Below are 24,507 nucleotides of genomic sequence, written 5' to 3'. Positions count from 1 at the left end.
TTTATAGCAGGTTTTGGCAAAATAACGGGCTGTCTTAGTGCTATCCCTTCAGGAACGTCGTGACGAAATGTCAAAAAAGCGTAACGCCTCGTCGAGCAAAAAAAAAAACAAAAATAGATTGACGTCTGCTTCTCGTTCTCTCAGCTAGCTTCCTCGCTTCATCATCCTTCCATATTCCAGCCGGTGCTAGGTGGTACTTTTTTGCTGATTTTTGTAGTGATGTAGGTATGAACTCACGATCCGAAGATTGATGAATCATATCTGCTTCTGATTCTGTTGCTCCTGATCCACGATGCTAAAGCTGTTCCGGTGACGTGCGTTGATTTAATCGCCAATATAAAGAATGATTCGATAACAGCTTCAGATTCAACATCCAAAACTTGTTTTCATTGAGATGTTTCATTGTAGTAGAGCATTACGATCCCTTCTTTTAAATATCTGTGGAATATGATTCTTTCTTCCCTCTTTCAATCAATCCTATGATCCACCAAAGCATCCACCTATTCGGCACACATTTTCCGACGAAATGATGAATAATTGGTGATTTTTTTGATGGACAAATTCTCAATCCAATCCAGCTGCAGTGATGTTTTCTTTGGTGCTTTTGGATGAGTAGGGGAAAATGAAGAAACAAATAAGATGCACAAATTTGTAAACAGAAGCATAGGCTCTGTAAGAGAGAGACAATATGTGTTGTCAAATGCGTAACATATCTCCCAACCTTGTTGCTCCTAGCATTTAAGGAGCAGTTGAAAAGCATTCTGATTGCTCCCAAGTGAAAACACTTCAAGCAGTGGAAATGCTAATCAACAGCCAAAAGCATTTGAGCAGCACAGCTTATGCTAACTCAAGGCAGTTATGCATTCGAACTGCTTATGTAGGGCAGCAAGCAGTTTAAATGCGTAATACGGGCTGATACACGGCTTATTCAAATGCTTAGTGGTTACCTGGGAAGTCATAAATGGTCAAAATTTCATTGCAATCGGTTCATTAAATCCGGAGATATAATAGTTCAAAGTTGGCTATCGAATAATTTTACCTTTTTCAAGAATCTTTATAACTTCGTGAAAAATGGCCCGATCTTTCCCAAATTTGTACCACTGATACACAACTAGTTGATGAACTTACAGTAAAAATTTGAGAATATTCGATGCACAATTCAAAAAGTTACAGCTAGTTGAAATTTTTTTGATTCGTGAAAATTTTGCCTGTCCCGATCATTTTGTCTATCTCCTGTACCAATTCATGCAATGGCAGGCAAAGAAAGCCTTTCAATTAATAACTGTTGAAATGCTCAAAGAACACTAAGTTGAAGCGAGGCAGGCCAAGTCCCTGTGGGGACGTAGAGCCATAAAGAATAAGAAGAACGTCGTATCAAGTATCAATATATTGTTGATAAACTTTAAAAAAAATATTCTATTCGGTTCACTGGTTTCCGAGATATGTCAGTTCAAAAATTAGTTGTCTAAGAAATAGTGTTTTACGAGACCGGTTCTAACTTCGTGAAAGATTAACCAATCGAGCTCAAATTTGTACTAATGATGCACATATAATTGTACCAATGATGCACATGTAAACTCTACGGAAAGTTATAGCATGTTGAACTTTTTTTGATACAAAAAAAAATGCCTATCCCAAACATTTTGATCATCTCCCGTAAGTTGATTTTTTTGCCTAAAACGATCTTGCTGAAGACGTTGAAGTACAGCCTAGGATATACCGAAAAACTTTGCCGAAGACCACAAAGTGATCCGACGTTTGTTGAAAAAGTTATACGCTTGGTAAAAACATAGGATCTTATTATTGATGTTGAAGCCTGCGCTATTTAGAATCGGTACACTATCAACCGGCTGCAGATCAAAAACGGTTTGACCTAGAAAAAATTGTTGTATTTTATAGAAAAAATATGAAAAATGCAGTTCTCATTTCTTTTAGATGAAATTTTGATCTGATTGTGAAATTCATGCCATTTTCTTCTGAACAAACCAATGCACAGTGGGAAAAATCGACCCAAATAACGGATCTTTGAACGCCGCTGGTTTCGGTACGTGAAGATGACCATTTCTGATGTAAAAAACTACGAGAAATCGATTGGTGCTAAATTCATTCACCGCACGGCACGGGAAGTGATCCATTTTGCCCCATTTTGCCCATTTTTCATACAAAAAGAGAATCAAAATGTACTTTCAAACAACTAACACGACTGTAGATCGTTGAAAATAGTTACAGGTGTAATTAGAGGTTAACAGAAATCATAAACATTTATGAAAGACCCTTTGAAATGCTTATTTTGCCCCATATGCCCCAACAACTGCTGGAAATTGTGAGTTCTATATAATTATGAATGGATTTTTAAGGTTAGTGATGTGAATTAGATTTTTTTTTGCATAAACAAAAAGCGCTAGATCTGTTATCACCAGAATCATCTTCAGTAGTTGTCCAATTTGCCCCATTTTGCCCTATTATAGAAAAATGAGATTTATACTGCATTTATAAGAAACAGATACTGCTATGGAACGTTGAAATTAGTTTTAGTTGCAATTGGAACCTAACAGTTATCATGCGCATATTTGAAAGATATTTTGCTTATTTTACCCTACATGCCCCTAAAACTGCTGGATAATAACATATTTTGTATGGTTTTCTAATGTTGCTGGATGCAAAACATGGAGTCCTGAAACATCTTGGATATATACAAATGTGGTTTATCGATTTATACTAGAATCATTTTTGGAATGGTAACAGCTGTCCATTTCACCCCAATTAGCCGTGATTTTTGTCATGTAATGTATAAATTAATTTGCCCTATTTTTTGTCATGTGATGAATAAATTAATTTCCCTTATTAGCATTGGTACTGAAACGAATGTTATCAAAAAGACATATATATGACTTTTTCCATAATTTCAGCTTTGGATGGGGAATTAAGGGATAATAAGCATTTTATGAAATATGTCAAATATGCACTAAACTGATTGAATAGGGCGTCTTACAGCATATATATGAAAAGCCTCATTCAATCAGTTGTGTGCATATTTGCCACAAATTAGATTAAGATTAATGCTTATTATACCCTGAACTCCCCACCAGTCATATGTTTTAACTGTCCTTTCGATTACATTTGTTTCAGTACCAAAAGTTCATCAATGGACTACCCGCTTTGCGCGCAGCCACAGTTGATCAGCAGGAGTAAATCAATTTAATTTTGTATGGCGAAATGCATCTAAACTTGAATTACTTGAAAATCTTGAAATACAAAGCTTTTCCCGAAAAAAATATTTGGTAGGCTTAATAGTGGTCACCATTGTGCACAACCCCTACCAAATATTTTTTCGAATAATGTGTTCCACTTTGAAGAATTTGCCTTTAGATGGTATTCGTTATACAATATTTTTGCGATTTACTTTTAGCGATTTTTCACGGACAGCTATTTGTAACCTCCCGAGAATGATTCTAAAGCTAATCAATAAACCCTATTTCTATATATAAAAAAATAACAGCAACCAGTGACATCACAAAACAATACGAAAAATGTTATCATTCAGTAGTTTTAGGGGCATGTAGGGAAAATATCTTTCATATATGCGCATGATAACTGTTAGCTTTCAATGGACTACCCGCTTGGCGCACACCCACAGTTGATCAGCAGGAGTAAATCAATTTTATTTTGTATTTTGTAAAAGCATCTAAACTTGAATTACTTGAAATAGAAAGCTTTTCCTGAAAAAATATTTGGTAGGCTAAATAGTAGTCACCATTGTGCACAACCACTACCAAATATTTTTTCGAATAATGTATTCCACTTCGATAAATTTGCCTTTAGATGCTATTCGCCATACAATATTTTTGCGATTTACTTTTAGCGATTTTTCGCGCATATAAGCTAGCGCCACATTGGTCGATGCGGAGAGTAGGAAAACAGCCGATATAGTTAACTCATTGCAACTAAAACTAATTTCAACGTTTCATAGCAGTATCTGTTTATTATAAATGCATTATAAATCTCATTTTTCTATGATAATAGGGCAAAATGGGGCAAATTGGACAACTACTGAAGATGATTCTGGTGATAACAGATCTAGCGCTTTTTGATCGTGCAAAATAAATCTAATTCAAATCAGTAACCTTAAAAATCCATTCATAATTATATAAAATTCACAATTTCCAGCAGTTGTTGGGACATATGGGGCAAAATAAGCATTTCAAAGGGTCTTTCATAAATGTTTATGATTTCTGTTAACCTCTAATTACACCTGCAGCTATTTTCAACGATCTACAGTCGTGTTAGTTGTTTGAAAGTACATTTTGATTCTCTTTTTGTATGAAAAAAGGGCAGAATGGGGCAAAATGGACCACTTCCCGTGCCGTGCGGTGAATGAAATTAGCTCCAATCGATTTCTCGTAGTTTTTTACGTCAGAAATGGTCAACTTCACGTACCGAAACCAGCGGCGTTAAAAGATTCGTTTTTTGGGTCGATTTTTCCCACTGTGCAATGATCGTCAACACTTGCCAATTTCACAGCTTACGGGCTGGTATTTCCACAACAATGTGAGAAACAACAACATATTCATCAAAAATATGATCAAAGCAAGTTACGACATTAAACTCTTAACAAATATGGTTCACAAGACCATAATAAACTTAAAGCCTAATTGTCCATTCAAGCTATATTCAAAGCATAATTTCACTCGAAGTAATTTTTTATGAAAAAAATATTTCCTGGGATCATTTTTTGGATGCACAATTCCCTCATTCAAGTGGCCTAATAAAATTCAAATCGAAACCTGGCATATTTTTGGAATTATTAGCAGTTTTCCCTCACCGAGTTCGGTAATTTTTTGACGAGATAAAAACTGCTGAGCACTGAGCTCGTTCAGCAAAAATGCATTGTTTACCTTTTCCATACGATTTTGACAGTTGTTTTATTGAACCTCAGTAAAATAGATTACCGAAACTACCGAGATCGTACTGCTGTTATAATCTCGTCAAAAAAGTACCAAACAGGCAATTCAGAAATAAGTGTGAGTAGTCGGAAATTAACGGTCATAAGGCTAACTCCTCCTTATAAACCTAAAATTTGATAGTTTTCATGGATGAAACATCGGAAACCATATAGATTATGAAATAACATATTTCAAAATTACTATATTTGGAAGCTCCATTTCCTCGAAATTCTAGAAAAACATTGTTCTGAATTTTGTACTTCAAATTTTCCAGTTTAAAAGTTGAATGAAAATAAAGAATATTCAAATATTTAAAGTTTTAAAAAGTATTTAAAACATCCTATTCTATACTGAGATATTTTTGAAAATTAAAAAAAAAAGTTCAAATATTGCTGACCTATTCAATCATTTTAATTCAAAGATTTTCACGTGATCGACCATTGCAAATTTTATCTATAAAATTCAAACTTAGGGGAGTGAAAACTTGTTTTGGCTGCGTCAAGGGAGCGAAAGCTCCGGCAAGTTTGGGACACAGATGTAGAGGAAACTACAGGGCAGCTGCGTTCAGTAACGTACCTAGGGTGAGTTCCGTATCATCCGCTATAAAAGAAGATGTGGTAGACGTTTGACAGTAGCATGACAAGGCAGATTTTGTGCATGTAGTAGAATAAGCCATATAAAATTATACTTTGCCTAATTTTCTATCATTGAACTATTTTATGCTTGCCTTAAGGTGAAGATATGACGAAGTCACACCTCCAACTTTCAAGAGCACAAATCTAATGAACCAAATTATGGTTTGCGCTGAAAAGTTGATCGATTAATCACCACCAGCGAGTAACCAATCAATCAAATTTTCAGCGTAAACCGTCATTGGGTTCTTCAGATTTGTGCTCCTAAAATTCGGGGTTAATATTTCGTCTAAGATTTTGCAGCTTTGGGGCTGTCCATAAACCACGTGGTAATTTTTTTGGGACTTTTCAACCCCCCCCCCCCCCCGCGTGGTCATTAGTCCATACAAAAAATTTTATTTGTCCATACAAAATGGTCATTGGCCGAACCCCCCCCCCCCTCATGACCACGTGGTTTATGGACAGCACCTTTCTCTCTTCCATGAGAAACATTCAATTTTAATAGACTCCTCGCCATTGTGCTGTGATACTCGTCGTCTACGAAGTTAAGACAAATTCATCGAATAATTTTTATGGTTTTATTTACTTTTGTAAAAATCATATCCGTTTTACAGTGTACAGCTTAACTAAGAACAGAAAATAGTGGAAAAAAAATAAATGAAAAACATACTTGAATCAAGTAAAATAAATAAAATAAACTTCACTTTAATAAATAATCGCTCTCCCGGCAGAAGCTATCGTTCCGACTAAATCTACACGATCATAAATACAGAATTAAAAAAAAAAAGAAAACATCACTTCGAACAAGTGTGGCTTGCACGGTTCTCAACTTGCGCTGCATTCGAAATTGTTTTTAAGCAACATTATCTGTTCTTTTCGATCCCCACCAAAATTTCCAATTCAAACCGAATAACCGAAATACGGGACGAACAAAGGTATGTAAACGAACTAACGGGAAATAATCACTTTCTTTCGACATGCGTGCTGCTGGTTGTTTTGCATCCACCTGTTGTTGTTGCTTTCAGTTCATCCAGTTTTTTTTTTGTTTCCATTCTCTTGCTAAACGTTCATTCTCTCTTATGTAATATTGTTTTTTTTTCTTTTACCTTTTTTTGCTTCACTAAGTCCGGCAAGATTTTTTTGTTCAATTTTATTTTTTTCTTCATTTCTAATTCTTATACGATACAAACTAGAAGCTAATGGAATGTTTCGTTTTTTTTTTTTACTTTTTTTCTTTCTCTTTCTTTTCTCTGTTTGTGTGCTTATGGGTGTGTTTGTGTTATCCTGCTGGCTTTGTAGTGTTGTGTGTATCAGTGTATCTGTTTGGGTTGCTTTGTTCCGATTGGATTTGAGAATTGGTTTGTTCAAGAGAAATCATAATAAAACAAGGTCTATTTACATCGCTTCCGGTGCGGTTGCTTCCATCTCTTTTGCTGTTTCTTCTTTCCTTCGTCGTTTTATCTTTTGCACACTTCTTGTTCATTTCTTCTTACTTGTTTCGATTCCATCAGTATGGTTTTCATATTTTCTTAATTCTTCATGTGTTAAGTGAGACTCTAGTTTGTATGGTAAAACATTATTTTCTTTTTTTTCTACGCTTCTTATATTAAACGGTGTTGTTCTTATGGTTACTTTTTCCATGCTCAGATTTCGTACAATAGAAAATCAACCGAAACGTTGCATCGTACGTTCTCATTCCGATTCGACCATTGTTACTGAAACCAGTTTGCACTTATTCGAAGAGCAGTTGGATCTACTTATGTGTGTTTCGTGTTTTAACTTTGAATGGACTAAAGAGATCATTTTTACTGTTAGTTTGAACAACATCGAATAAAACGAGCAAAATTATGGTCAAAAATAGGTGCATTTTTTTTCGAACACTAGATGTTGATGGTTAAATAGAAATGACGTCTATTGCTTGCAACAGGGCAAGAAGAAATAGAATGAATCAAGTTGATTCGCCATAGTAGACGGCTATGGCACAGCAAAATAGATCAAACCAAATGCTGCACACATTTGAAGGAAATCCATAAGAAAAGGAATCGCATGAGTTTGGAAATCTGTTTCGTTAAAATACTGATTTTCAACTGTTCTATCGGTGACAGTTGTGTGTTCTCTTTGAATGATTCGGTATACTGTCATTTGATTGACATGCAAATGGCGACACCTCTTCGTCGTTTCATTGATTTTCGTTTAGATTTACTGATAAGAATTATAAGTTTTATAATAAGAACTATCAACAGGATTTATATACTTATGTACTCGAAAATTTGTTCTAGTTATGCGTACGGTTGACGAAACGTACGAAATCGCAAAACGTACTCAAACTGTCAGGTAGGAAGAGATGCAAAGTTTACAAACTAAAACCGTAAATAAACAATCTTTGGAATGGACATCCGCACATAAATAAGATGCAATAGTCAGACTTTTCTCGTGCATAAATTGGTTCCTCTTACAAGCATACATAGTAGAATGAAACGAAGGAATAGAATCACTGTTAAACAAAAATTAACAAGCATAAGTAGCATTCCAGAAGAATGTTATCACCTAACCTAGAAATACACATAAAATATCAAATGCATTTCGTCGACTCGATTGCGAGCACAAAACGCAAAACGTAAATGGCTAATCTCATTGTTTTCATGTTTTCCCAAACTGTGTAATTCAGTGTTCATCCTTAATCGACTATTTACTACTGTTTTATCTTTTCTTACAATTATTTCGCTTAAAATAAGATTGGATCTCAAGTAAAATAATCATTAAACTATAGATTTATCTGCATTCCGGTTGCTTGTTCTGTTTTTTTTTCTTTGTTTTCATCTAATAACGACGATTCTCGCTTAAGTGTGTATGTTTACTATTTGTTGCACCAAAATTTGTTCATCCCACGACGCCTTTCGTTCATTCGTGCTCTAGTTAATTAGTTTATTAATTACTTACTTACAATTCAATAACATATCCAGTTTTCCGTTTTTTCCTCCTTTCTCTCGCTCTCTCTCTTTCTGTGTGAGTTTCCTCCCTCTCTGCCTTTGCCTTTACTAGTTTAGAATGAATGTTTCCCGGCCACCGGAGTCAGCGTGCCCCGATTTGGATTCAAACCGGGGCCGTGGCTCCGAGCCAAATTGGATTTAAATTTCATTATAAATTATCTTACTCTTATGTTTTCAATTATTATTATGTGTGTGTTTTACTGGGTTTCTTTACTTCCTTTCCTTTTGTTGTATATATTTGTGAATATTGTTGGTTTCCAAGAACATTAAATATTGATATTATTCCTACTTGTGTTTTCCTTTTTTTTCACATGTTTTGCATTCGTAACAGTTTGCTTCCTCGTTCGAATGAGTTGTTTATTTTTCGAATTAGTGACGTTTTTCTGCCACGTCTGTTACGAGTGTGTGTGGTTGTGTGGGTGAATACTTGTGAGTTGTGATTGAGAAAGTTACTTTCATTTGGAATGTGCCGTGACAATAGTTTGAATGTGAGATCTAGTGAGAAGGGTTGCCTTGTTTCCTCGTTAGTCATAGTTTTTTTTTGTTTCTCTATACCGTGAGGTCATATGAATATTTTTGATGGTGCTTATTTCGTTTTGTTTTATTCTAGTGGGCAAGTGAAAGAGTTTCGTTATCCTAGATACGAACTGAGTTGCGCTGTATGTTAAAATTTGCAATTGTTTCTTACGCTTGCCATTTATTGTATTTGATTCTTTTTGTGCACTCTGCAACGTGAAACGAGAGATAATGAAAGAGAAGATTGCTTTTGTTGTTTACCGCACATAAGACGTTTGTAAAATAGTATTTAACCAATTAAATCTGCTCAAAATAAAAAATAAAAAAAGAATAAAAAACAAAAACTAATATGCTTTGATTGGACGTGAATGCCAACACACCTGGTAAATTGTCTTTAATAAAATATAATAATAATAATAATAAAAGTCTCAAAAAGTTGTCCAAACTGACGAACTTAAAACTTTTTAGAAATCATCATTTTATACTTGAATAACCGAAACAAACAAGAATTGATAACATGTTTCAAAAGAATTGTTCAATTTGCCAAAGAGTATAGGTAACAACTTCCACAACATCCTTTTTTGAGTACCTTTCACTTTCATTATCTTGCATCCAGAAGCGACGTTTTTCGCTCCCAACCGTTTCACAGTCACAAACTCACTTTGAAAGAGTATCAATGTGCCTGAATTGTATTTGATTTTTCTTTAATTTTTCTAGAACTGTTCACCAACATGTTGTAGCGGTTGGTTTACATCGTTTCCTGATTGTTCCTTTTCTTCTATTGAAGGCGGTGTGTTTTGTACAACCATTGGAAGACTAATTTGCGCAATGATAAGCTGAAACATGTAAGATAAACTTGCAGGGAACAGCTCAAATTTCTTCAAACAAATCGTGCTACCTATGAACATGTAGTTGCTGGTAAGCAAGTCTCAAACTCCACCTCACCTCACTAGTCCGATAGAACATCCTATTGCTCGAGAATTCGAAAGCATTCTCAACCACCAGAACATATTTGACAATCCATTGGGTTCTGATTCGAATAAAGTGGAATCTGTAGTTGAGAAGATTTAGAATATGAAAGCTCGGATGATGTCGGAGTTATCATATTCTCATCAATAAACTTCCAGTCAGTAACTTATCGTTTTCCATTGATATATTCAACAAATGTTTTCAGTTGACATATTTCCTAAAAGTGAACAAAATGCTAAAGTTGTTCCGATTTCGAAGCCTGGCAAAACGCTTGATGACTTCCTAAGTAACATTTGTTTTGTCAAACAGTCTAGAAAAGGTTCTTGAAACCTTCATAAAACCAAAATAAAAGCTATAAGGTTTAATGACGGTTCGTAAAACCTCTACAAGACTTATTAATCATCAAAATGTTACCTATTCAACAAAAAATTGGTCAGACAAATTAACGTAACTTCGCCTCCCAACCATCGCACAAAACATTCACAAACATCTTAGATAAACTTGCATGCAATAGCTCAAATTTCTTCAAAGGAATCGTGCCACCTATGCACATGCAGTTGCTGGCAAGCAAGTCTCAAACTCCACCTCACTATTCCGATAGAAAACATCAGATTGCTCGAGAATTCGAAAACATTCACAACCACCAACACATATTTGACAATCCATTAGGCCATAGACAAACAGACGTAACACCTTGAATGATTTTCATGGAATTTCATCGCCCAGTTCACACTACCATCACCTGGTGGAAAAGTTGCGCGGATCACTGTGTTTTGCAATATCGTCAACAGAAGGCGCTAGTGTGAAACGTCAAACGCATAGAAAATTGATCGTTAAAAGTGTGGTCGATGGAAATTTCGCAAGTGTTACGTCTGTTTGTCTGTGATTAGGCTTTGATTTGCATGAAGTCATCTAATATTGTGAAGATTGCAAATATGAAAGAGCGGATGATGTCAGAATTTTCTATATTCTCATCAATAAACTTCCAGTAAGTGACTTATCGTTTTCCATTGATATGTTCAACAAATGTTTCAGTTGACATATTTCCTGAAAGTGAACAAAATGCTAAAGTTGTTCCGATTTCATTCCTAAGTAACATTCTATTTGTCAAATAGTCTAGAAAAGGTTCTTGAAACCATCATAAAACCAAAATAAAAGGTATAAGGTTTAATGACGATTCTCAAAACCTCTACAAGACTAATTAGTGTTCAAAATAGTACTTAGGTTATGACCTAAATATTTCAAAAAAAATGGTCAGACGAATCAACGTTACTTCGTCTCCCAACAATCGCACAAAACCTTCGCCTCTGTTCCATCGATCCAATTTTTTACATAACTATTATAAAAGTCTTTAACACGTGAGTTACCGTTCATATATCATATCATATATGTTCGAAAGATTCGATCTCTGCTGTAGCGGTGCTTGCTTGTTTGCCATTTAAAATCCTCATTAAAGATAAGTTAATGATCGTTCAGTAGATTTATGTTCTGCTGCTGCTGTTATCTCAGCACCATCCTTCTCTCTGATTCCTCCGATAATTAGATATTGCTATAGTTATTGAATAAGTCGAGTCTTGTGTTTGTGTATGTGTTCAGCACGCCGTCACGATCGCGTTATCCTTTGATCAGCAGGAACTTTCCAGCTCGTTCATCCTGACATCGTTGTCGCTCTGCTGTTGCCGCTTTCGCCATTCGTAGAACTCTTCCTTCATGGCCTCCACCCGTGCATCGATGTTGTCGTATCGTGACTGTCCCCGTTTGCGACCTCCGATGGTGATTGTGCCCGCTGTAGGACCCGTCAACGACAACCCCGCTGCGTTCCATAGTAGGTCGCTGGAAGTCGACGGAAGCGTCATCAAGTGGTGGAAGTCGTCTCTCATTATGCCAGTTGGAGTAGACGCCGTTGGCGTAGGTGTCGAAGGATCAAACTCGTAATGACCATCGACACTGCCCACGTCTCCGGCGTTGTTGATGTTGGCCTTCTCCGAGGCAATGTTCAGTCTTGTTATCAGCTCCAACCAATGGGACATCGAATAGGGCGGGTGATCAAAACGTCCTCCTCCGAAAGACAGTGGCGCCGAATGGTGAAGACTTGGTGGAGGAGGAGGCGGACGATACGGGGGAAGGTACCGCCATTCCCTTAGTAGATTGTTGCTAGCGTGGAAACTGGAAGTCTGTTGAGTATTGCTGGATGTGTTCTTGCTCCCGAATCCACTGGAACTAGAATAACTCTGCGGAGAGGCCTCCAGGGCTGCGCTCAGCGGCGTTGTACTTAGATTAAGATTGAGCATTGGGGATCGAAGTTCCGGTATCGTTCGCGTCAAACTCCTCGGCATCAGTCGAGGATGATAACGAGAGAACTTCGGTCGGTTGCCATAAGTATGGCTGTGGAACGGAACATTCTGATAGAGATTTTGATGAAAATGCCTAGATGTTGGCACGTGCACTGGGACAAAGCCGTTCGACAGATGTCTTGAGGCGTTGTGAAGACTACTCAACACCGGAAGTTCGTGATTGTAACCGGTGTAATTGTAACGATGCGCTGATGCAGCACTCTGCGGAGTCGGAAACGATCGCTCCGCGGAACTTAAATGATGAACTGAACTGAGATCACTGAAATACAGCGGTGACCAAGGCGAATTGACGACCTGGGGACTGGAGGTTGCCGGTGAACTGGCAATCACCTTTGAAATTCTCGACGGAGTCGTATACAACGACTGCGTCACCATTGGAGCAGGTACACTGGAACTTATCGTAGTAATATGGAGATTCTCCGGCATTGTATTGGTATACAACGATTGAGTCGGCTGCTGTGGCTCAGCCACAGCAAAACCATCCTCTGTCCGTAAACTCAACTGACTCGGACAGGTCACCAGCGGTCGTCGCCACGATGCCCTTCCAGTTAAGGACAACCTCTTTGGCAGAAAACCTCCATCATCACTACTACTATAACACGAAACAATACTATTCCTCAGCGAAATAATTCCGTCGACTGCATCCTGAGGCACAACGAACCTCCCATCCGCCGAGCGATGAATCTCCCCAACGCTTTTCCCCTGTTCACCGTTGAATTTGTGTGAGTAGATGCTATCACAGTTCTGACAACGCCCCGGAGGCCATATCCAGTGCAAAATGGCAACCAGGATGTTCAAGCCGGGTAGTCTGCTTTTACTTTCTCCATGTAGATATCTGAAAGTGTACAAATTACTTATCGTTTAGTGTGAAGTTTTTGAGAACGTGAAGTTCAATTTACCATTAGCTCTAACTTGGGAAAATTAGATCACGTGTGAGGAAGCGTGATTGGAAAGAATAGAAATGTCATATGTTAGTTTTACTACCTTCTTAACGATCAAGATTAGTTCAACTACAACTACCAATCTTCCAAACTCACCTTCTCAAAGGCACCGGCTGGCTTAGGGCGTTCCGATCCGTGATCCGTGCTGTTACCATGTTGAGTTCTGTAATCGAATAATTTCTACACATTAACGGGGGTGGTAATATCGAGCCATTCTTTGCGAACCGACAGAACCTTCCGTTTTGTTCTTGGACGTCTGGCAGTATCGGTAAAGAACGATCGGGCTCTTGGCACAAGGTTGGAAACGAAGAGACGGCACTCATCAAGGCGTATACCCATACATTCTCTCGCAATAACGGACTGCGCAACATTTTGCTTTAGATTTTTGAGCGATTTTGAGTGGTTGTGTTCTGTATGTGCAGAGCGATTGGATGAACTTACCTGGGTATACGAGTTAGGCAAAATGAGTGACAAATCAAGATAATCAATAACTTAAGAATACAATCTACGAAAAATACTCAATAAGAAAAAAAACTGTAAAATGTTAGTTTTGTTCATTTCAATCCGGCTGATACTCCTATTTACATTGTTAATACTGCCAAACGAAAAGATTAATCAGAAATCAGACTTGGTGATCTAGTGGCTACCGCTACTGTTTTGTACGCAAAAGCTATTTAAGACAGCCAGGAAGGGATATATTTTTCTCGTTTCAGAGAGCGACCACTTGCGTATAAGCCTAGGCCTTCAAGTCAGGTCAAAAGGAGGAAATGTCTATGTCCCATCCCAGGAATATGAACTTTAATAGAGTGACATTAACTTTCTAAGCAACGTCACTCCTATCATTTTTGCTTCATATATGTAATACATATGATACGGAGCGGCTGACGAGATGTTTTGCTCAATTGTATTCAATGACTTTGCACAGTAGGCCTGGCTGCTGCAATACTTGTGATGCATATCTGATGCCTTGGGGTCATCCTTAAACCACGTGGTCACTTGGGGGGAGGGGGGGGGTTCTGCCAAAGACCACGAAAAGCCACGGAGGGGGGTGGGGGGGGGGGGTGCGTCTGAACCAAACCACGTGGTTTTTTTATTTGGTATTTTTTTTTCTTATATGTTCCAAAAGCATAAAATCAATTTTGATTGAACTGGCTAAGTTTATTTTTTCTGTCCACAGCACGAAAAATTGTGTTGTCCATTTAGAGTCTGTACAAACAAACCCCCTGTAGAAAAGAATTAACAGCAGAAAAGGTCGTTTAGCGCACTTTAAAATTTGGTCAATCGAGTGGTTGGCCACCACCACTCTAATGCTGTGTACAAAAAGCGAGTTTTTTTTAGCGTGTTGTACAAAATACAGATTAATGAAAAACTTCAAAGAAACTTTTTCTTTTATTTTGGATACCTTTTCGCGTTTTTCCCATGAATACTTGAAAGTTGCATAATCGTAGCTAATTTGAGCACATGTTAATTCTGCAATCTGATCATTTGTGCAGTGTTTTGAAAGGTTCAGTTTGTCTAAGATTTTTGCGTCACATATTTCTCTTCTAGCAGAATTAAAATAATGTACAAACTAAAATACTACACAACTATTATAAAAACTAAATACTACACAACTATGTATTATGCTCCAGCTATCGTGGCTAATCACTAAATCAGACTTAACCTTTACAGATATTTTTTTTTACATGTTCTGCTAACGAAAGAACGAAATGACATGCAATTGTGAATATCATTCCCTTTACAGATCCCTCACTTACATTTTTGAAAAGCTGCCTCCTTTTTTGAGGCTGTCATCTTTGTAAAAATCTAGATACTTTCTTGAAGTGAAATTTATGACGTCTTTTCTTCTTCGGTCTGGTTCTATGTTCTCGCAGTAATTCGTCTTGTCTCTCTTAAAAATAGTGTTATTTGAACATTTCCACAGTTATTAATTGAAGTGCATTCTTTGCTTGTCCTTCATGAGTGCATATATTGTGTAGAAAGCTATGTTGCTATTTTGTTGTGGTTTGACAAAAAAAAAATCGCACATAAAAAAACCACGTGGTCCTCGGGGTGGGGGGTGGGGGTGTGGTGGGGTCAGCCTGAAACCACGCAAGACCACGGTGGGGGAGGGGGATCTGAAGTTCAGGAAAAAATGACCACGTGGTTTATGGACAGCCCCTTACTAGTATTGAAAATGACCAGAAAAATGATAAAAGTAGTCGATTTCATCATTTTTGCTGGATTCTTCTAGAAGATAGTTGTGTGTATGTGTAGACTTGACTAGATTAGACTCCATCCAGGAGTCCCAAACATCTTTCCGCAATTCTCCAGCCTTCCGTCCGGGACTTCTGAGAGTTCTTTCTACGATTTCTACAAGAGTTCTACAGGAGTTTTTTTACAGGATTTCTTTCAGAGGTTCTCGGCGGATTCCTCCCACAGACCCTATCAAGATTCTTCTAAAGTTATTTCAGGGATTTCTTTTAGTGTTTTGCCGGGAAAAGTTTCCAACAGTTTTCCTAGAACTTTTGCGAGACTTCTGTACAAGTTGTTCCAGGGATTTCTCCCAATATTTTTTTCAGGATTATCTTTAAGTTGTTCGACAGCTTTCCCCCGTACTTACTTTGGAAATTCCTAACACAGTTTTTCAAAGTTCCTCCCATAATATCCCTTTCCTTTCCTTCCAAGACTACTCCAGTTTTTCTGTGATGGATGACCTAGATTTAATCTCCAAAGTTCCTCTCGTTACTTCTTCAATAGTTATTCTCAGAGTTCATCGTCAAATTCCACCAGGATTTCTTCCGCTATTTCTCCTGGTACTTCTTACAAAAATTTTCGAAGGCTATTTCAGGAGAAATTCCAAGACAAACTTCTTCAAAGTCCGAATAAGAACCCTCGGAGTACTCAAAAGAGAAATCCCAAAAGAATATCCACAGGAATCCCAGAATAATTTTTGGTAAAGATTCTGGAAAGAACACTAAATCTGAAAGAAACTGATCACAGAAATAAAAATTGAAACAACTACGAGGAAATCCCACTGAAAGAAATTTGCGGGAAGAACTCCCAAGTAAATCCTAAAGAAACTCTACATGAAGCCCAAAAAAATCTTGAGGAAAAGTCCAAGAAAACTCTGAGAAAAATTCCAGGAGCAGCACCGGAAAGAATCACAAGAGGGACTATACGAAAAATCCCGCGAGAACCTCTAAGAAACACTTCGGCAGAAACTCAAGACGAATGCTCAAGATAATTCCAGTGAGGAACTCTGGGAGCAATACAAGGAAAACATCCTAATGAATTTCCTGGATAAACTGTTTCGGAAAACCCAAATCCTTGGTTAATTTTTGTAGAGATCCCTCGGAAAACTCCTGTAGAAAATCTCTATCTGAATATCCACGGGAAACACTCCAGCGGAAACCCCGGGAGAAACAAAGGAAAGATTTGCTGAAAATAATTCAAAAGATATCCCGAGAGAAACTCTAGGACATATTCGGTAACTGACACGGTCTGAGAAATATTCTGGGAGAAACTCCTGTAGTAATCCCGAGATGAATCCTGGAATCAATATCATATGAATTCTTTAGAGTACACAGGAGGACTAAGAGAAATCTGACTAGAACTATAACTATGGAAGGAAACTTGAGAGAAAGTAAAAAAAAACTCTGAACAAAATCCCGGGAGCAGCACCGAAAAGAATCTCAAGAGGAACTTTACGAGAAATCCCGCGCGAATCTTTAAGAAACAACTCGGCAGAAACTCAAGACGAACGCTGAAAATGGTTCCAGTGAGGGGCTCTGGGAGAAATACAGGGAAAACCTCTGCAGGAATTCCCGAGATAAACTCTTTCGGAAAACCCATGACCATCTCCTGACAAAATCCTTGGTTATTTTTTGTAGAAATCCCACGAAAAACTCCTGTAGAAAATCTCTAGCTGGATATTCGTGGAAAGACCTCCTACTCCTGCGAAATCTTCGGGAGAAACACCGGAAAGATTTGGTGAAAATAATTTAAAAGATATCCCGAGAGAAACTCTAAGAGATACTCGGTGATACGGTCTGAGAAATATCCTGGGAGAAACTCCTTTTGGAGTCCCGGGATGAATCCTGGAATCAAGATTAAATGATTGTTTTAGAGTACACAGGATGACTAAGAGAAATCTGACTAGGACTTTACCTATGGAAGAAATTAGAGAAAGAAATCCCTGTGAAAAACTTCAGATAAAATTGGTCGGAATTCAGAAATCCTAGAAGATTTTCAAAAAGTTATTCCGAAAATATTGCTGGAATCTCGGATAAATACCGATAAGAATCTGAAAAAAACCCTCAGGTAAGAATTTATGGTGGAATACTACAGAGGATACTCAAAATAACTGGGACAGGTAAAATTTTCACTTTTCAAAAAATGTTCAATTAGCTGTAACTATTCGAAAAGGGCATCAAATGTTCTCAAATTTTTACTGTAAATTCCTCAACTAGTTGTGTATCAGTGGTTTAAATTTGAAAAAGATCGGGCTATTCTACACGAAGTAATAAATATTCTAGAAAAAGGTATAATTATCCGATAGCCAACTTTGAGCTGTTATATCTCCGGATTCAACGAACCGAATGCAATGAAATTTTGATAGATATAGATAGGAAAAAATATTAAAAAACATAGAATAAATTAAATTGCTATATATTTTTTTCTTATTATTAATTTCAAATTAAGTCAAATGTTTTTCAAAGCTCATTATATTAGTCATAAATGATCAATATTTCATTGCATTCGGTTCATTGAATCCGGAGATATAACAGCTCAAAGTTGGCTATCGGAGAACTATACCCATTTCTAGAACCTTTCTAACTTCGTGTAGAATACCCCGATCTTTTCCAAATTTGGACCACTGATACACAACTAGTTGATGAACTTGCAGTAAAAATTTGAGAATATTTGATGCCTTATTCGAAAAGTTACAACAAGTTGAATATTTTTTGACATAATATGAGAAAAGGGAAAGGAATACTAAGAAAAACTTCTTGAAATTCGAATAATAATAATTCTAAAAAAGTTCCAAAAAGAATACTTACGAAATACCTATGGAGGTAATCCTACCTCACAAATTCACTTTTTCGCTATAACTCAGCCAATTTCAAACCAATTGACTTGAAATTTTGTACATGGCTAGATACTGTACGTATCTCACCACGTTATTTGGTTCAAATAAGTCAAAACTGCCCAAAATTCTAGCAAATTGTCTGTTCTGGGCAGTGGTCTATTCTGGAAGAAAAATGATTCAGCCAATAGTTCCTTGCTTTAAGTAGGATGAAGTTTGGAACACGCTGATGAACAGATGGAACATTTCCTTACGTAGCTTACCAATATTGAACAATAACATACTCCTGTTCTTTCTAAGATAATAGAGTTCAAATTATATAATGACAACTAAATTTTGAGTGAACATCTAGCATTAGCATAATAAATTTCAAAAATGAAAAGAATTAAAATAAACTAAATTAATACCAAAAATTATAAAACACAGCAAAATCTACCAAAAATGTTAGTATGGAAATGAGTCGTGTTAGCCCGGAACTGTCACCGGATAGCAGCAAAAGTATACACCCTGACTACGGCACTCCTGGCAGCTCGCGGCCACCTTCCACTAACCTTTTTCCTGTTTTCTACGTTTACGCTTGTTGCAGATCTTCACCGCACAAATCGACAGGATGATGGCCACGATGAAGAACAGTATCCCGCCGACCACCCCGGCCGTGATGGCTTTGTGCTTGACCCGTGCCGGCACGGGGAACTTGATCTCCTCGCTGGTTTCGTAGCTCTTGAGCGAGTTGGCCAACACCCGGAAGTAGTAGGTCCGCCCACCGACCAGGTTCTTCACCAGGTAGGACGTTTCCTCCGGGCGAATCTGGCCCCGGTTCAGCGTTTTCCACTGCGCATCCGTGCGGTACTTGATCGTGTAGAACTGCACCAGGTGAGGCCGTTCGAGTGGAACCTGCCACGAGATGAGGAACCCGTTCGGGATTTCCAACACGCTCACGTTTCGCGGTTGACCCGGTTTGGGACCTAAGTAGAACAAAAGTCGTATTAGAAACAGAGCCATGTCACATGACTGTTGAAGACACAAAAGCAAAAGCGATCATGCAATGAGGATGGTATTAGTAGAGTGATTTTAATTTTCTCTATTGTAATAAAAGTGTGCTGGTGGTTAGACAAACATAACAAATGTATTCAAAACGGCAATACCTGTTGGTCGGAAAACGGGTGGAAAAAATGTTGAACCGGTCGAATCGGTCGGAAACAATATATTGTGATAATTTAGAATGTCTGTAAACAATTGTAAAAAGAAACGAAACGAGCCAATGGTGAATGTGTATAGAGCTGTGTGAAATTGTTGTGGAAAAGTTTGTTAACTAAAAAAAAGGAATTTCGTTGGTGAGTTGTATGATTAGAAACACGTGATGCATCCGAAATGAGAGCTGCAAGCACCTAATAAACTAGCAATCTTCTAGGTCTAGATTATTCCCCCAAAAGACGTGACTCCTTACCCAAGTCATCCGAAGCGTGTTTGAATTCTTTTTCGTTAGGTGCTGCTGTCGTGGTCGATGTTTTCTTCGGCTTTTGGACGTCTTTAGCGTTTGGGAACACAATTTAATCAGTTATTTGGGGTAGTCAGTGAGTTGTAGGGTATTTAATCACGTGGTAGCAATATTTATGCGGTGGAAACCAAAGATGTCGAACATTCGACAAAAGTCACAGGATTTATACAAACAAACGTAACAACCTATGAGTATTTTTTAAAGCGGTTCATATCCAACCTTACAAAAAAAACTTGAGCTGAATCTTGTCAAAGTCATATCTTGTACCGACATTTCAAACCCTCAGTTTTGTTCCTTCTAATTCCGCCCTGTTATGCTTATCAACTGATGGATAACTGACACTGAGGAAGATTACAAGTGATAGTCAAAATACGCGTAATGTTTTTTTTTAACTCTCAGGAGATTTTTTTGACCTGTGACATTTACAAAATACTAATATTTCTCAAACAACGATTTTGAGCGGTCACACTACTAGCGCTCATTTCAGAGAATTGTTCTCAAAAATAGGCTGTTCTAGGAAGTATCCTCAAAGGAATTCCAGCAGGAACCCCCAAAGGAATTGAGAGAGGAATCCCCTAAGGGATTCTCCATAGGAATTTCTGAATGATTGCTAGGAAGAATCTCAGAAGCAATCCCCGTAATAATTTCAGCAGGAATACTCAAAGGAATTCCTGAACGAATACCCAGAGAAATTTCTGCAAGAATCCCCAATTAAATTCGAAGAGGAATCCCTGAACATTTTCCAGAAGAAATCCCCAAAAGAATTACAGCATCAGCAAAAATCCCCAAAATATTTCCAGCAGGAATCCCTAAAGTAATTTTAGCTGGAATCCCTAAAGCAACTCGAAGAAGAATCCCCGAAAGATTTCCAAAATAAATCCCCAAATGAGTTACTTTATCAACAAGAAGCCCAAAGGAATTTGTAAGGGAATCTCCAGGGCCGGATCTGAGCGGGGGCCGGGGAGTCAGGGCCCCGGAACCCCACATTTTAGAGGCCCCATAAAACCCTTTTTTGATTGCTAACATTAACTTTATTTTTCATATTGCTCAAAATACTGTTCAAAAATAAAGACAAAAAAATATTTTGACCATCTCTCCGAGGGGCCCTCATATTCGTTCGGGCCCCGGGCCCCCACAATTTTTAATCCGGGCCTGGGAGTCCCTGAAACCTTTCCAGGCGAAATCCAGGAGAAAGGAGAAGGAATTCCAGAAAGAATTCCTAAAGGAATTACAGGAAAAGTCCCCGAAAAAAATGCAACAATCCCCGAAGAGTTCTCAAATGAATTCGAGCAAGAATCCCCAAACGAAAGTTGAAGTTGAATCCCCGGATGATTCCCAGGAAGATTCCCGAAGCAAAACTCGAAAGAATTCTAGCATGAATCTCTAATGGGTTTCAGACACTTCAAAAGGAATTCGAAGAGAAATCCACGAAGGATTTCCAGAAGAAATTACACGAGGAAACATCGGAGGATATCCAGGAGGAATCCCCGTATCCCCGAAGGATTTCCAAGGATAATCTCTGATGGAATTATAGGAAAAATCTCCGAAGGAACTCCAGAACGAACACCGAAAGAATTCCAGCAGAAATCCCCAAAGATATTCCAGCAGGAATCCGCATAGGAATTCCAGCAGGAATATCCAAAGGATTTTCAGGAGGTATCTCTAAATGTATTCAAGGAGAAATCTTCAGAAGAATTCCAAGAGGAATCCCCGAAAAGTTTCCAGGAGGAATTTTCGAAAGATTTACGAGAGAAATACCCGAAGGAATTCCAAGAGGATTACCAGGAGGAATTACCTAAGAGTTTCTAGGCGAAATCTCCGAAGGATTTCCAGGAGGAATCCTTAAAGGATTATCAAGAGGAATCTCCGAAGGGCTTCCAGCAGGAAGGATTTCCAGAAGGCACCATCGAAGGATTTCCAAGAGGAATACCCAAAACTCCTGATGAAAATCCTGGAAGACTCTCTAAAAAAAATCTTGGAGGAACTCTTATTGAAACTCCATGAGAGAACCCTGGAGATGTGCCAGATTATAGCCCTAAAGAAATCCTTGAAGGAACTCCTAGAAGAATCCCAGAAGGAACTCGTGTAGGTATTGTTGAAGAAACTTCTGAAGAAACTTCCGAAGAAACTTATGAAGTAATCACTGATGTAACTGCTGCAGGCAACACTGAATCCTTCTGGAAAAGCCTTCGATAAAACTCATGGAGGTTTCCCTCCTCCTGAACAAAATCCCTGAACAGATATCTGTAGAAATCCCTGAAGAAACTTCTGGGGGAATTCCCACATTCTCCCGGAGGTATTCTTGAATTCTCCTGTAAGAATCTCTGAAGAAAGTCCAGGAAAGATCCCTGAACAAATTCCTGGAGAGATCCCAGAACGAACTGCTTAGAGAATCCCTAAAGAAATTCTAGTTGGAATCTCTGAACAAACATCTGCACGAGTCCCTGAAATTCCTGGAGCAATTTCTGAAGGAATTCCTGAAGTAACTGCAGCAATGCCTGAAAAAAAATCAGAAGGAATCCCTGGAAGAACTGCTAAACTAATCTCAAAAGGACTTCGTTTGTGGATTCCTGTTAGAACTTCTAGATCCATCACTGATGGATCTCCTGAAGACATACCTGGTAGAACATTTGATGGAATCATTAGAGTAGGTGACCATCAGAACTGAGGGAATACCTTTTGGAATATCGAAGGGAACTTCTGAAGGAATCCCTGATGAAACTCTTGGAAGCATTCCTGAATCCCCCTGGAACTACTAGAAAGATACCTGGAGGAACTTTTGGATGAATCCCTATCAGAACTACTATTCTGCAGGAATCCTCGAAGGAACTTCTGGATTAATCCCTAACAGAACTTCGCTACGAATAATTGAAGGAACTTCTAGATGAATCCCTGAAAAAAAAACTCCTGGAGAACTCGCCGAAAAGGAATTTCACGAGAAGTCCCAGAAGGAATTCCAGGAAAAATTTCTGAAATAGTTCCTGGAGGAATCCTTGAAGGCACTCCTGCAGAAATTATTGAAGGAACTCCTGTGGTAATCACTGAAGAAATTCCAAGAGGGATTCTAGAAGGAATTCCAAGAAGGATCCCAGAAAGAATTCCTACAGGTATACCCTTGATGGAACCCTCTAAACTCTCCTGGTAGAATCTCTTAAGGAACTCCTGGAGAGATCCCTGAAGGAGCTCCTAAAGCAATACCTGTAGAAACTCCCAGAGATATCCCTGAAAGAACGTGGAAAGATCCCTGATTGCAATTCTAAAGGCATTCCAGGAAGTAATGGAGCAATCTCTGAAGAAACTCCTGAACCAATCCCTGAAGAAATTCATGTAGAAATTCCTGATGAAACTTCAGAAGGAACCTCTAAAGGAATTTCTAGGCATATCTCTGAAGGACCTTGCATAGGAATCTTTGAATGATCTTCTGAATGAATCCCTGATGGATCTCATTGAGGCACATCTACATTCTCCAGATATTTACCCAGGATATTTCTTTTGTTTAATGTTCTCGCTTATTTCTATCGAAATTTCTCCTGGGACTTCTTCTTCTGCTTCTTCTTCTTCTTTATGGCTCTACATCCCCACTAGGACTGGACCTGCCTCGCTTCAACTTTGTGTTCTTTAAGCACTTCCACAGTTATTAATTGAAGGGCTTTCTTTGCCTGCCATTGCATGAATTAATATATTGTGAGGCTAACAATAAAACACTATGCCGAGAGTTAAGAGGCGAATGAATTTGAAATTTAAAGCCTCTATAATAAACCCAAAAAAAATATGCCGAGGGAGTCGAGAAAATTTTCCTGACCAGAACAGGAATCGAACCCGCCGTCTCCGGATTGACGATCCATAGCCTTAACCTTCTAATATGCTAATTGGAGACCCTTCTCGTGGGACTTCTTCAAGCAGATTCTTCCGTGGTGTTGTTCCCGGGATGTCATTATCAGAGTTTTACAAAATTTATCCGGGGTTTCTTCAAGAGCTTTTTTTTAATGCCTGCAATGGCAATTACTGATATTTCTCATATAGTTTTCCTCACGATTTCTGTCCAAATTCTCTTAAAGATTTCTCCTGGAATAACTGCCAGATGTTATAATTATTGAATGCCAAACAAAATTTCTCTCGAGACTCTTCTGAATTTTACTTTTTTGATTACTCTAAAGGAAATTCCTTGAGAAATGTTGGAATCATGGTAGAATCTTGCGAGGAACTTCGGCACGAACGCTAGGAGAAATCCAAAAAAAAATATTTGGAAAAAAGCATTTTTGGAGTAATCTTAGAAGGAAATATTAGCAAAAATTCCGGAAATAATGTTCAAACTCTTTTAAGACAAATCCTGAGAATATCTGCAAGAGAAATCCCGAAGAATTCTCTGGAAAGATTCCCTAGAGCCTAGAGCAACTTCTGCCGAAGTCTCACGAAAACGCCGGGATAATTTGGAATGATCTCCGTGAGAAACTGTGGGAGCAATACTGGTAAGCAGGGATGCCATATATACAGATTTATCTGTATTATACAGATTTTTGAGCATCTGTACAGATTGAGTTTATATGAAATATAGATTTTTCATTTGTCTCTCTCTCTTCTTGGCGTAACGTCCTC

The 24,507-nt window shown here is 38.1% G+C and overlaps 1 protein-coding gene across 15 annotated transcripts in view; it reads right to left on the bottom strand.

The window, feature by feature from the left end:
- Nucleotides 1–6,445: 6,445 nt before the first annotated feature.
- The window catches only part of LOC109416574 (protein turtle), a 149,042-nt gene continuing 130,980 nt past the window's right edge, over nt 6,446–24,507 (bottom strand). For 11 of the 15 annotated variants that reach the window (XM_062849073.1, XM_062849076.1, XM_062849078.1 and 8 more), the window contains 4 exons: nt 19,861–19,941; nt 18,965–19,378; nt 13,442–13,508; nt 6,446–13,239 (listed from right to left, as the gene is read on the bottom strand). In XM_062849073.1, the coding sequence (XP_062705057.1) occupies nt 11,676–13,239; nt 13,442–13,508; nt 18,965–19,378; nt 19,861–19,941 (2,126 nt within the window). In that variant the 3' untranslated portion in view covers nt 6,446–11,675. Of the gene's footprint in view, nt 13,240–13,303; nt 13,316–13,441; nt 13,526–18,959; nt 19,379–19,558; nt 19,640–19,860; nt 19,942–24,507 lie in introns of those variants that run through there. The other 4 variants (XM_062849082.1, XM_029864419.2, XR_003895162.2 and 1 more) reach the window with 4 other exon arrangements.

Source organism: Aedes albopictus, chromosome 2 (genome assembly GCF_035046485.1).
Source record: "Aedes albopictus strain Foshan chromosome 2, AalbF5, whole genome shotgun sequence".
NCBI classification, from domain to species: domain Eukaryota; kingdom Metazoa; phylum Arthropoda; class Insecta; order Diptera; family Culicidae; genus Aedes; species Aedes albopictus.
Note: the sequence above shows the minus strand (reverse complement) of the source record. Positions and strands in the feature narration are given on the sequence as shown.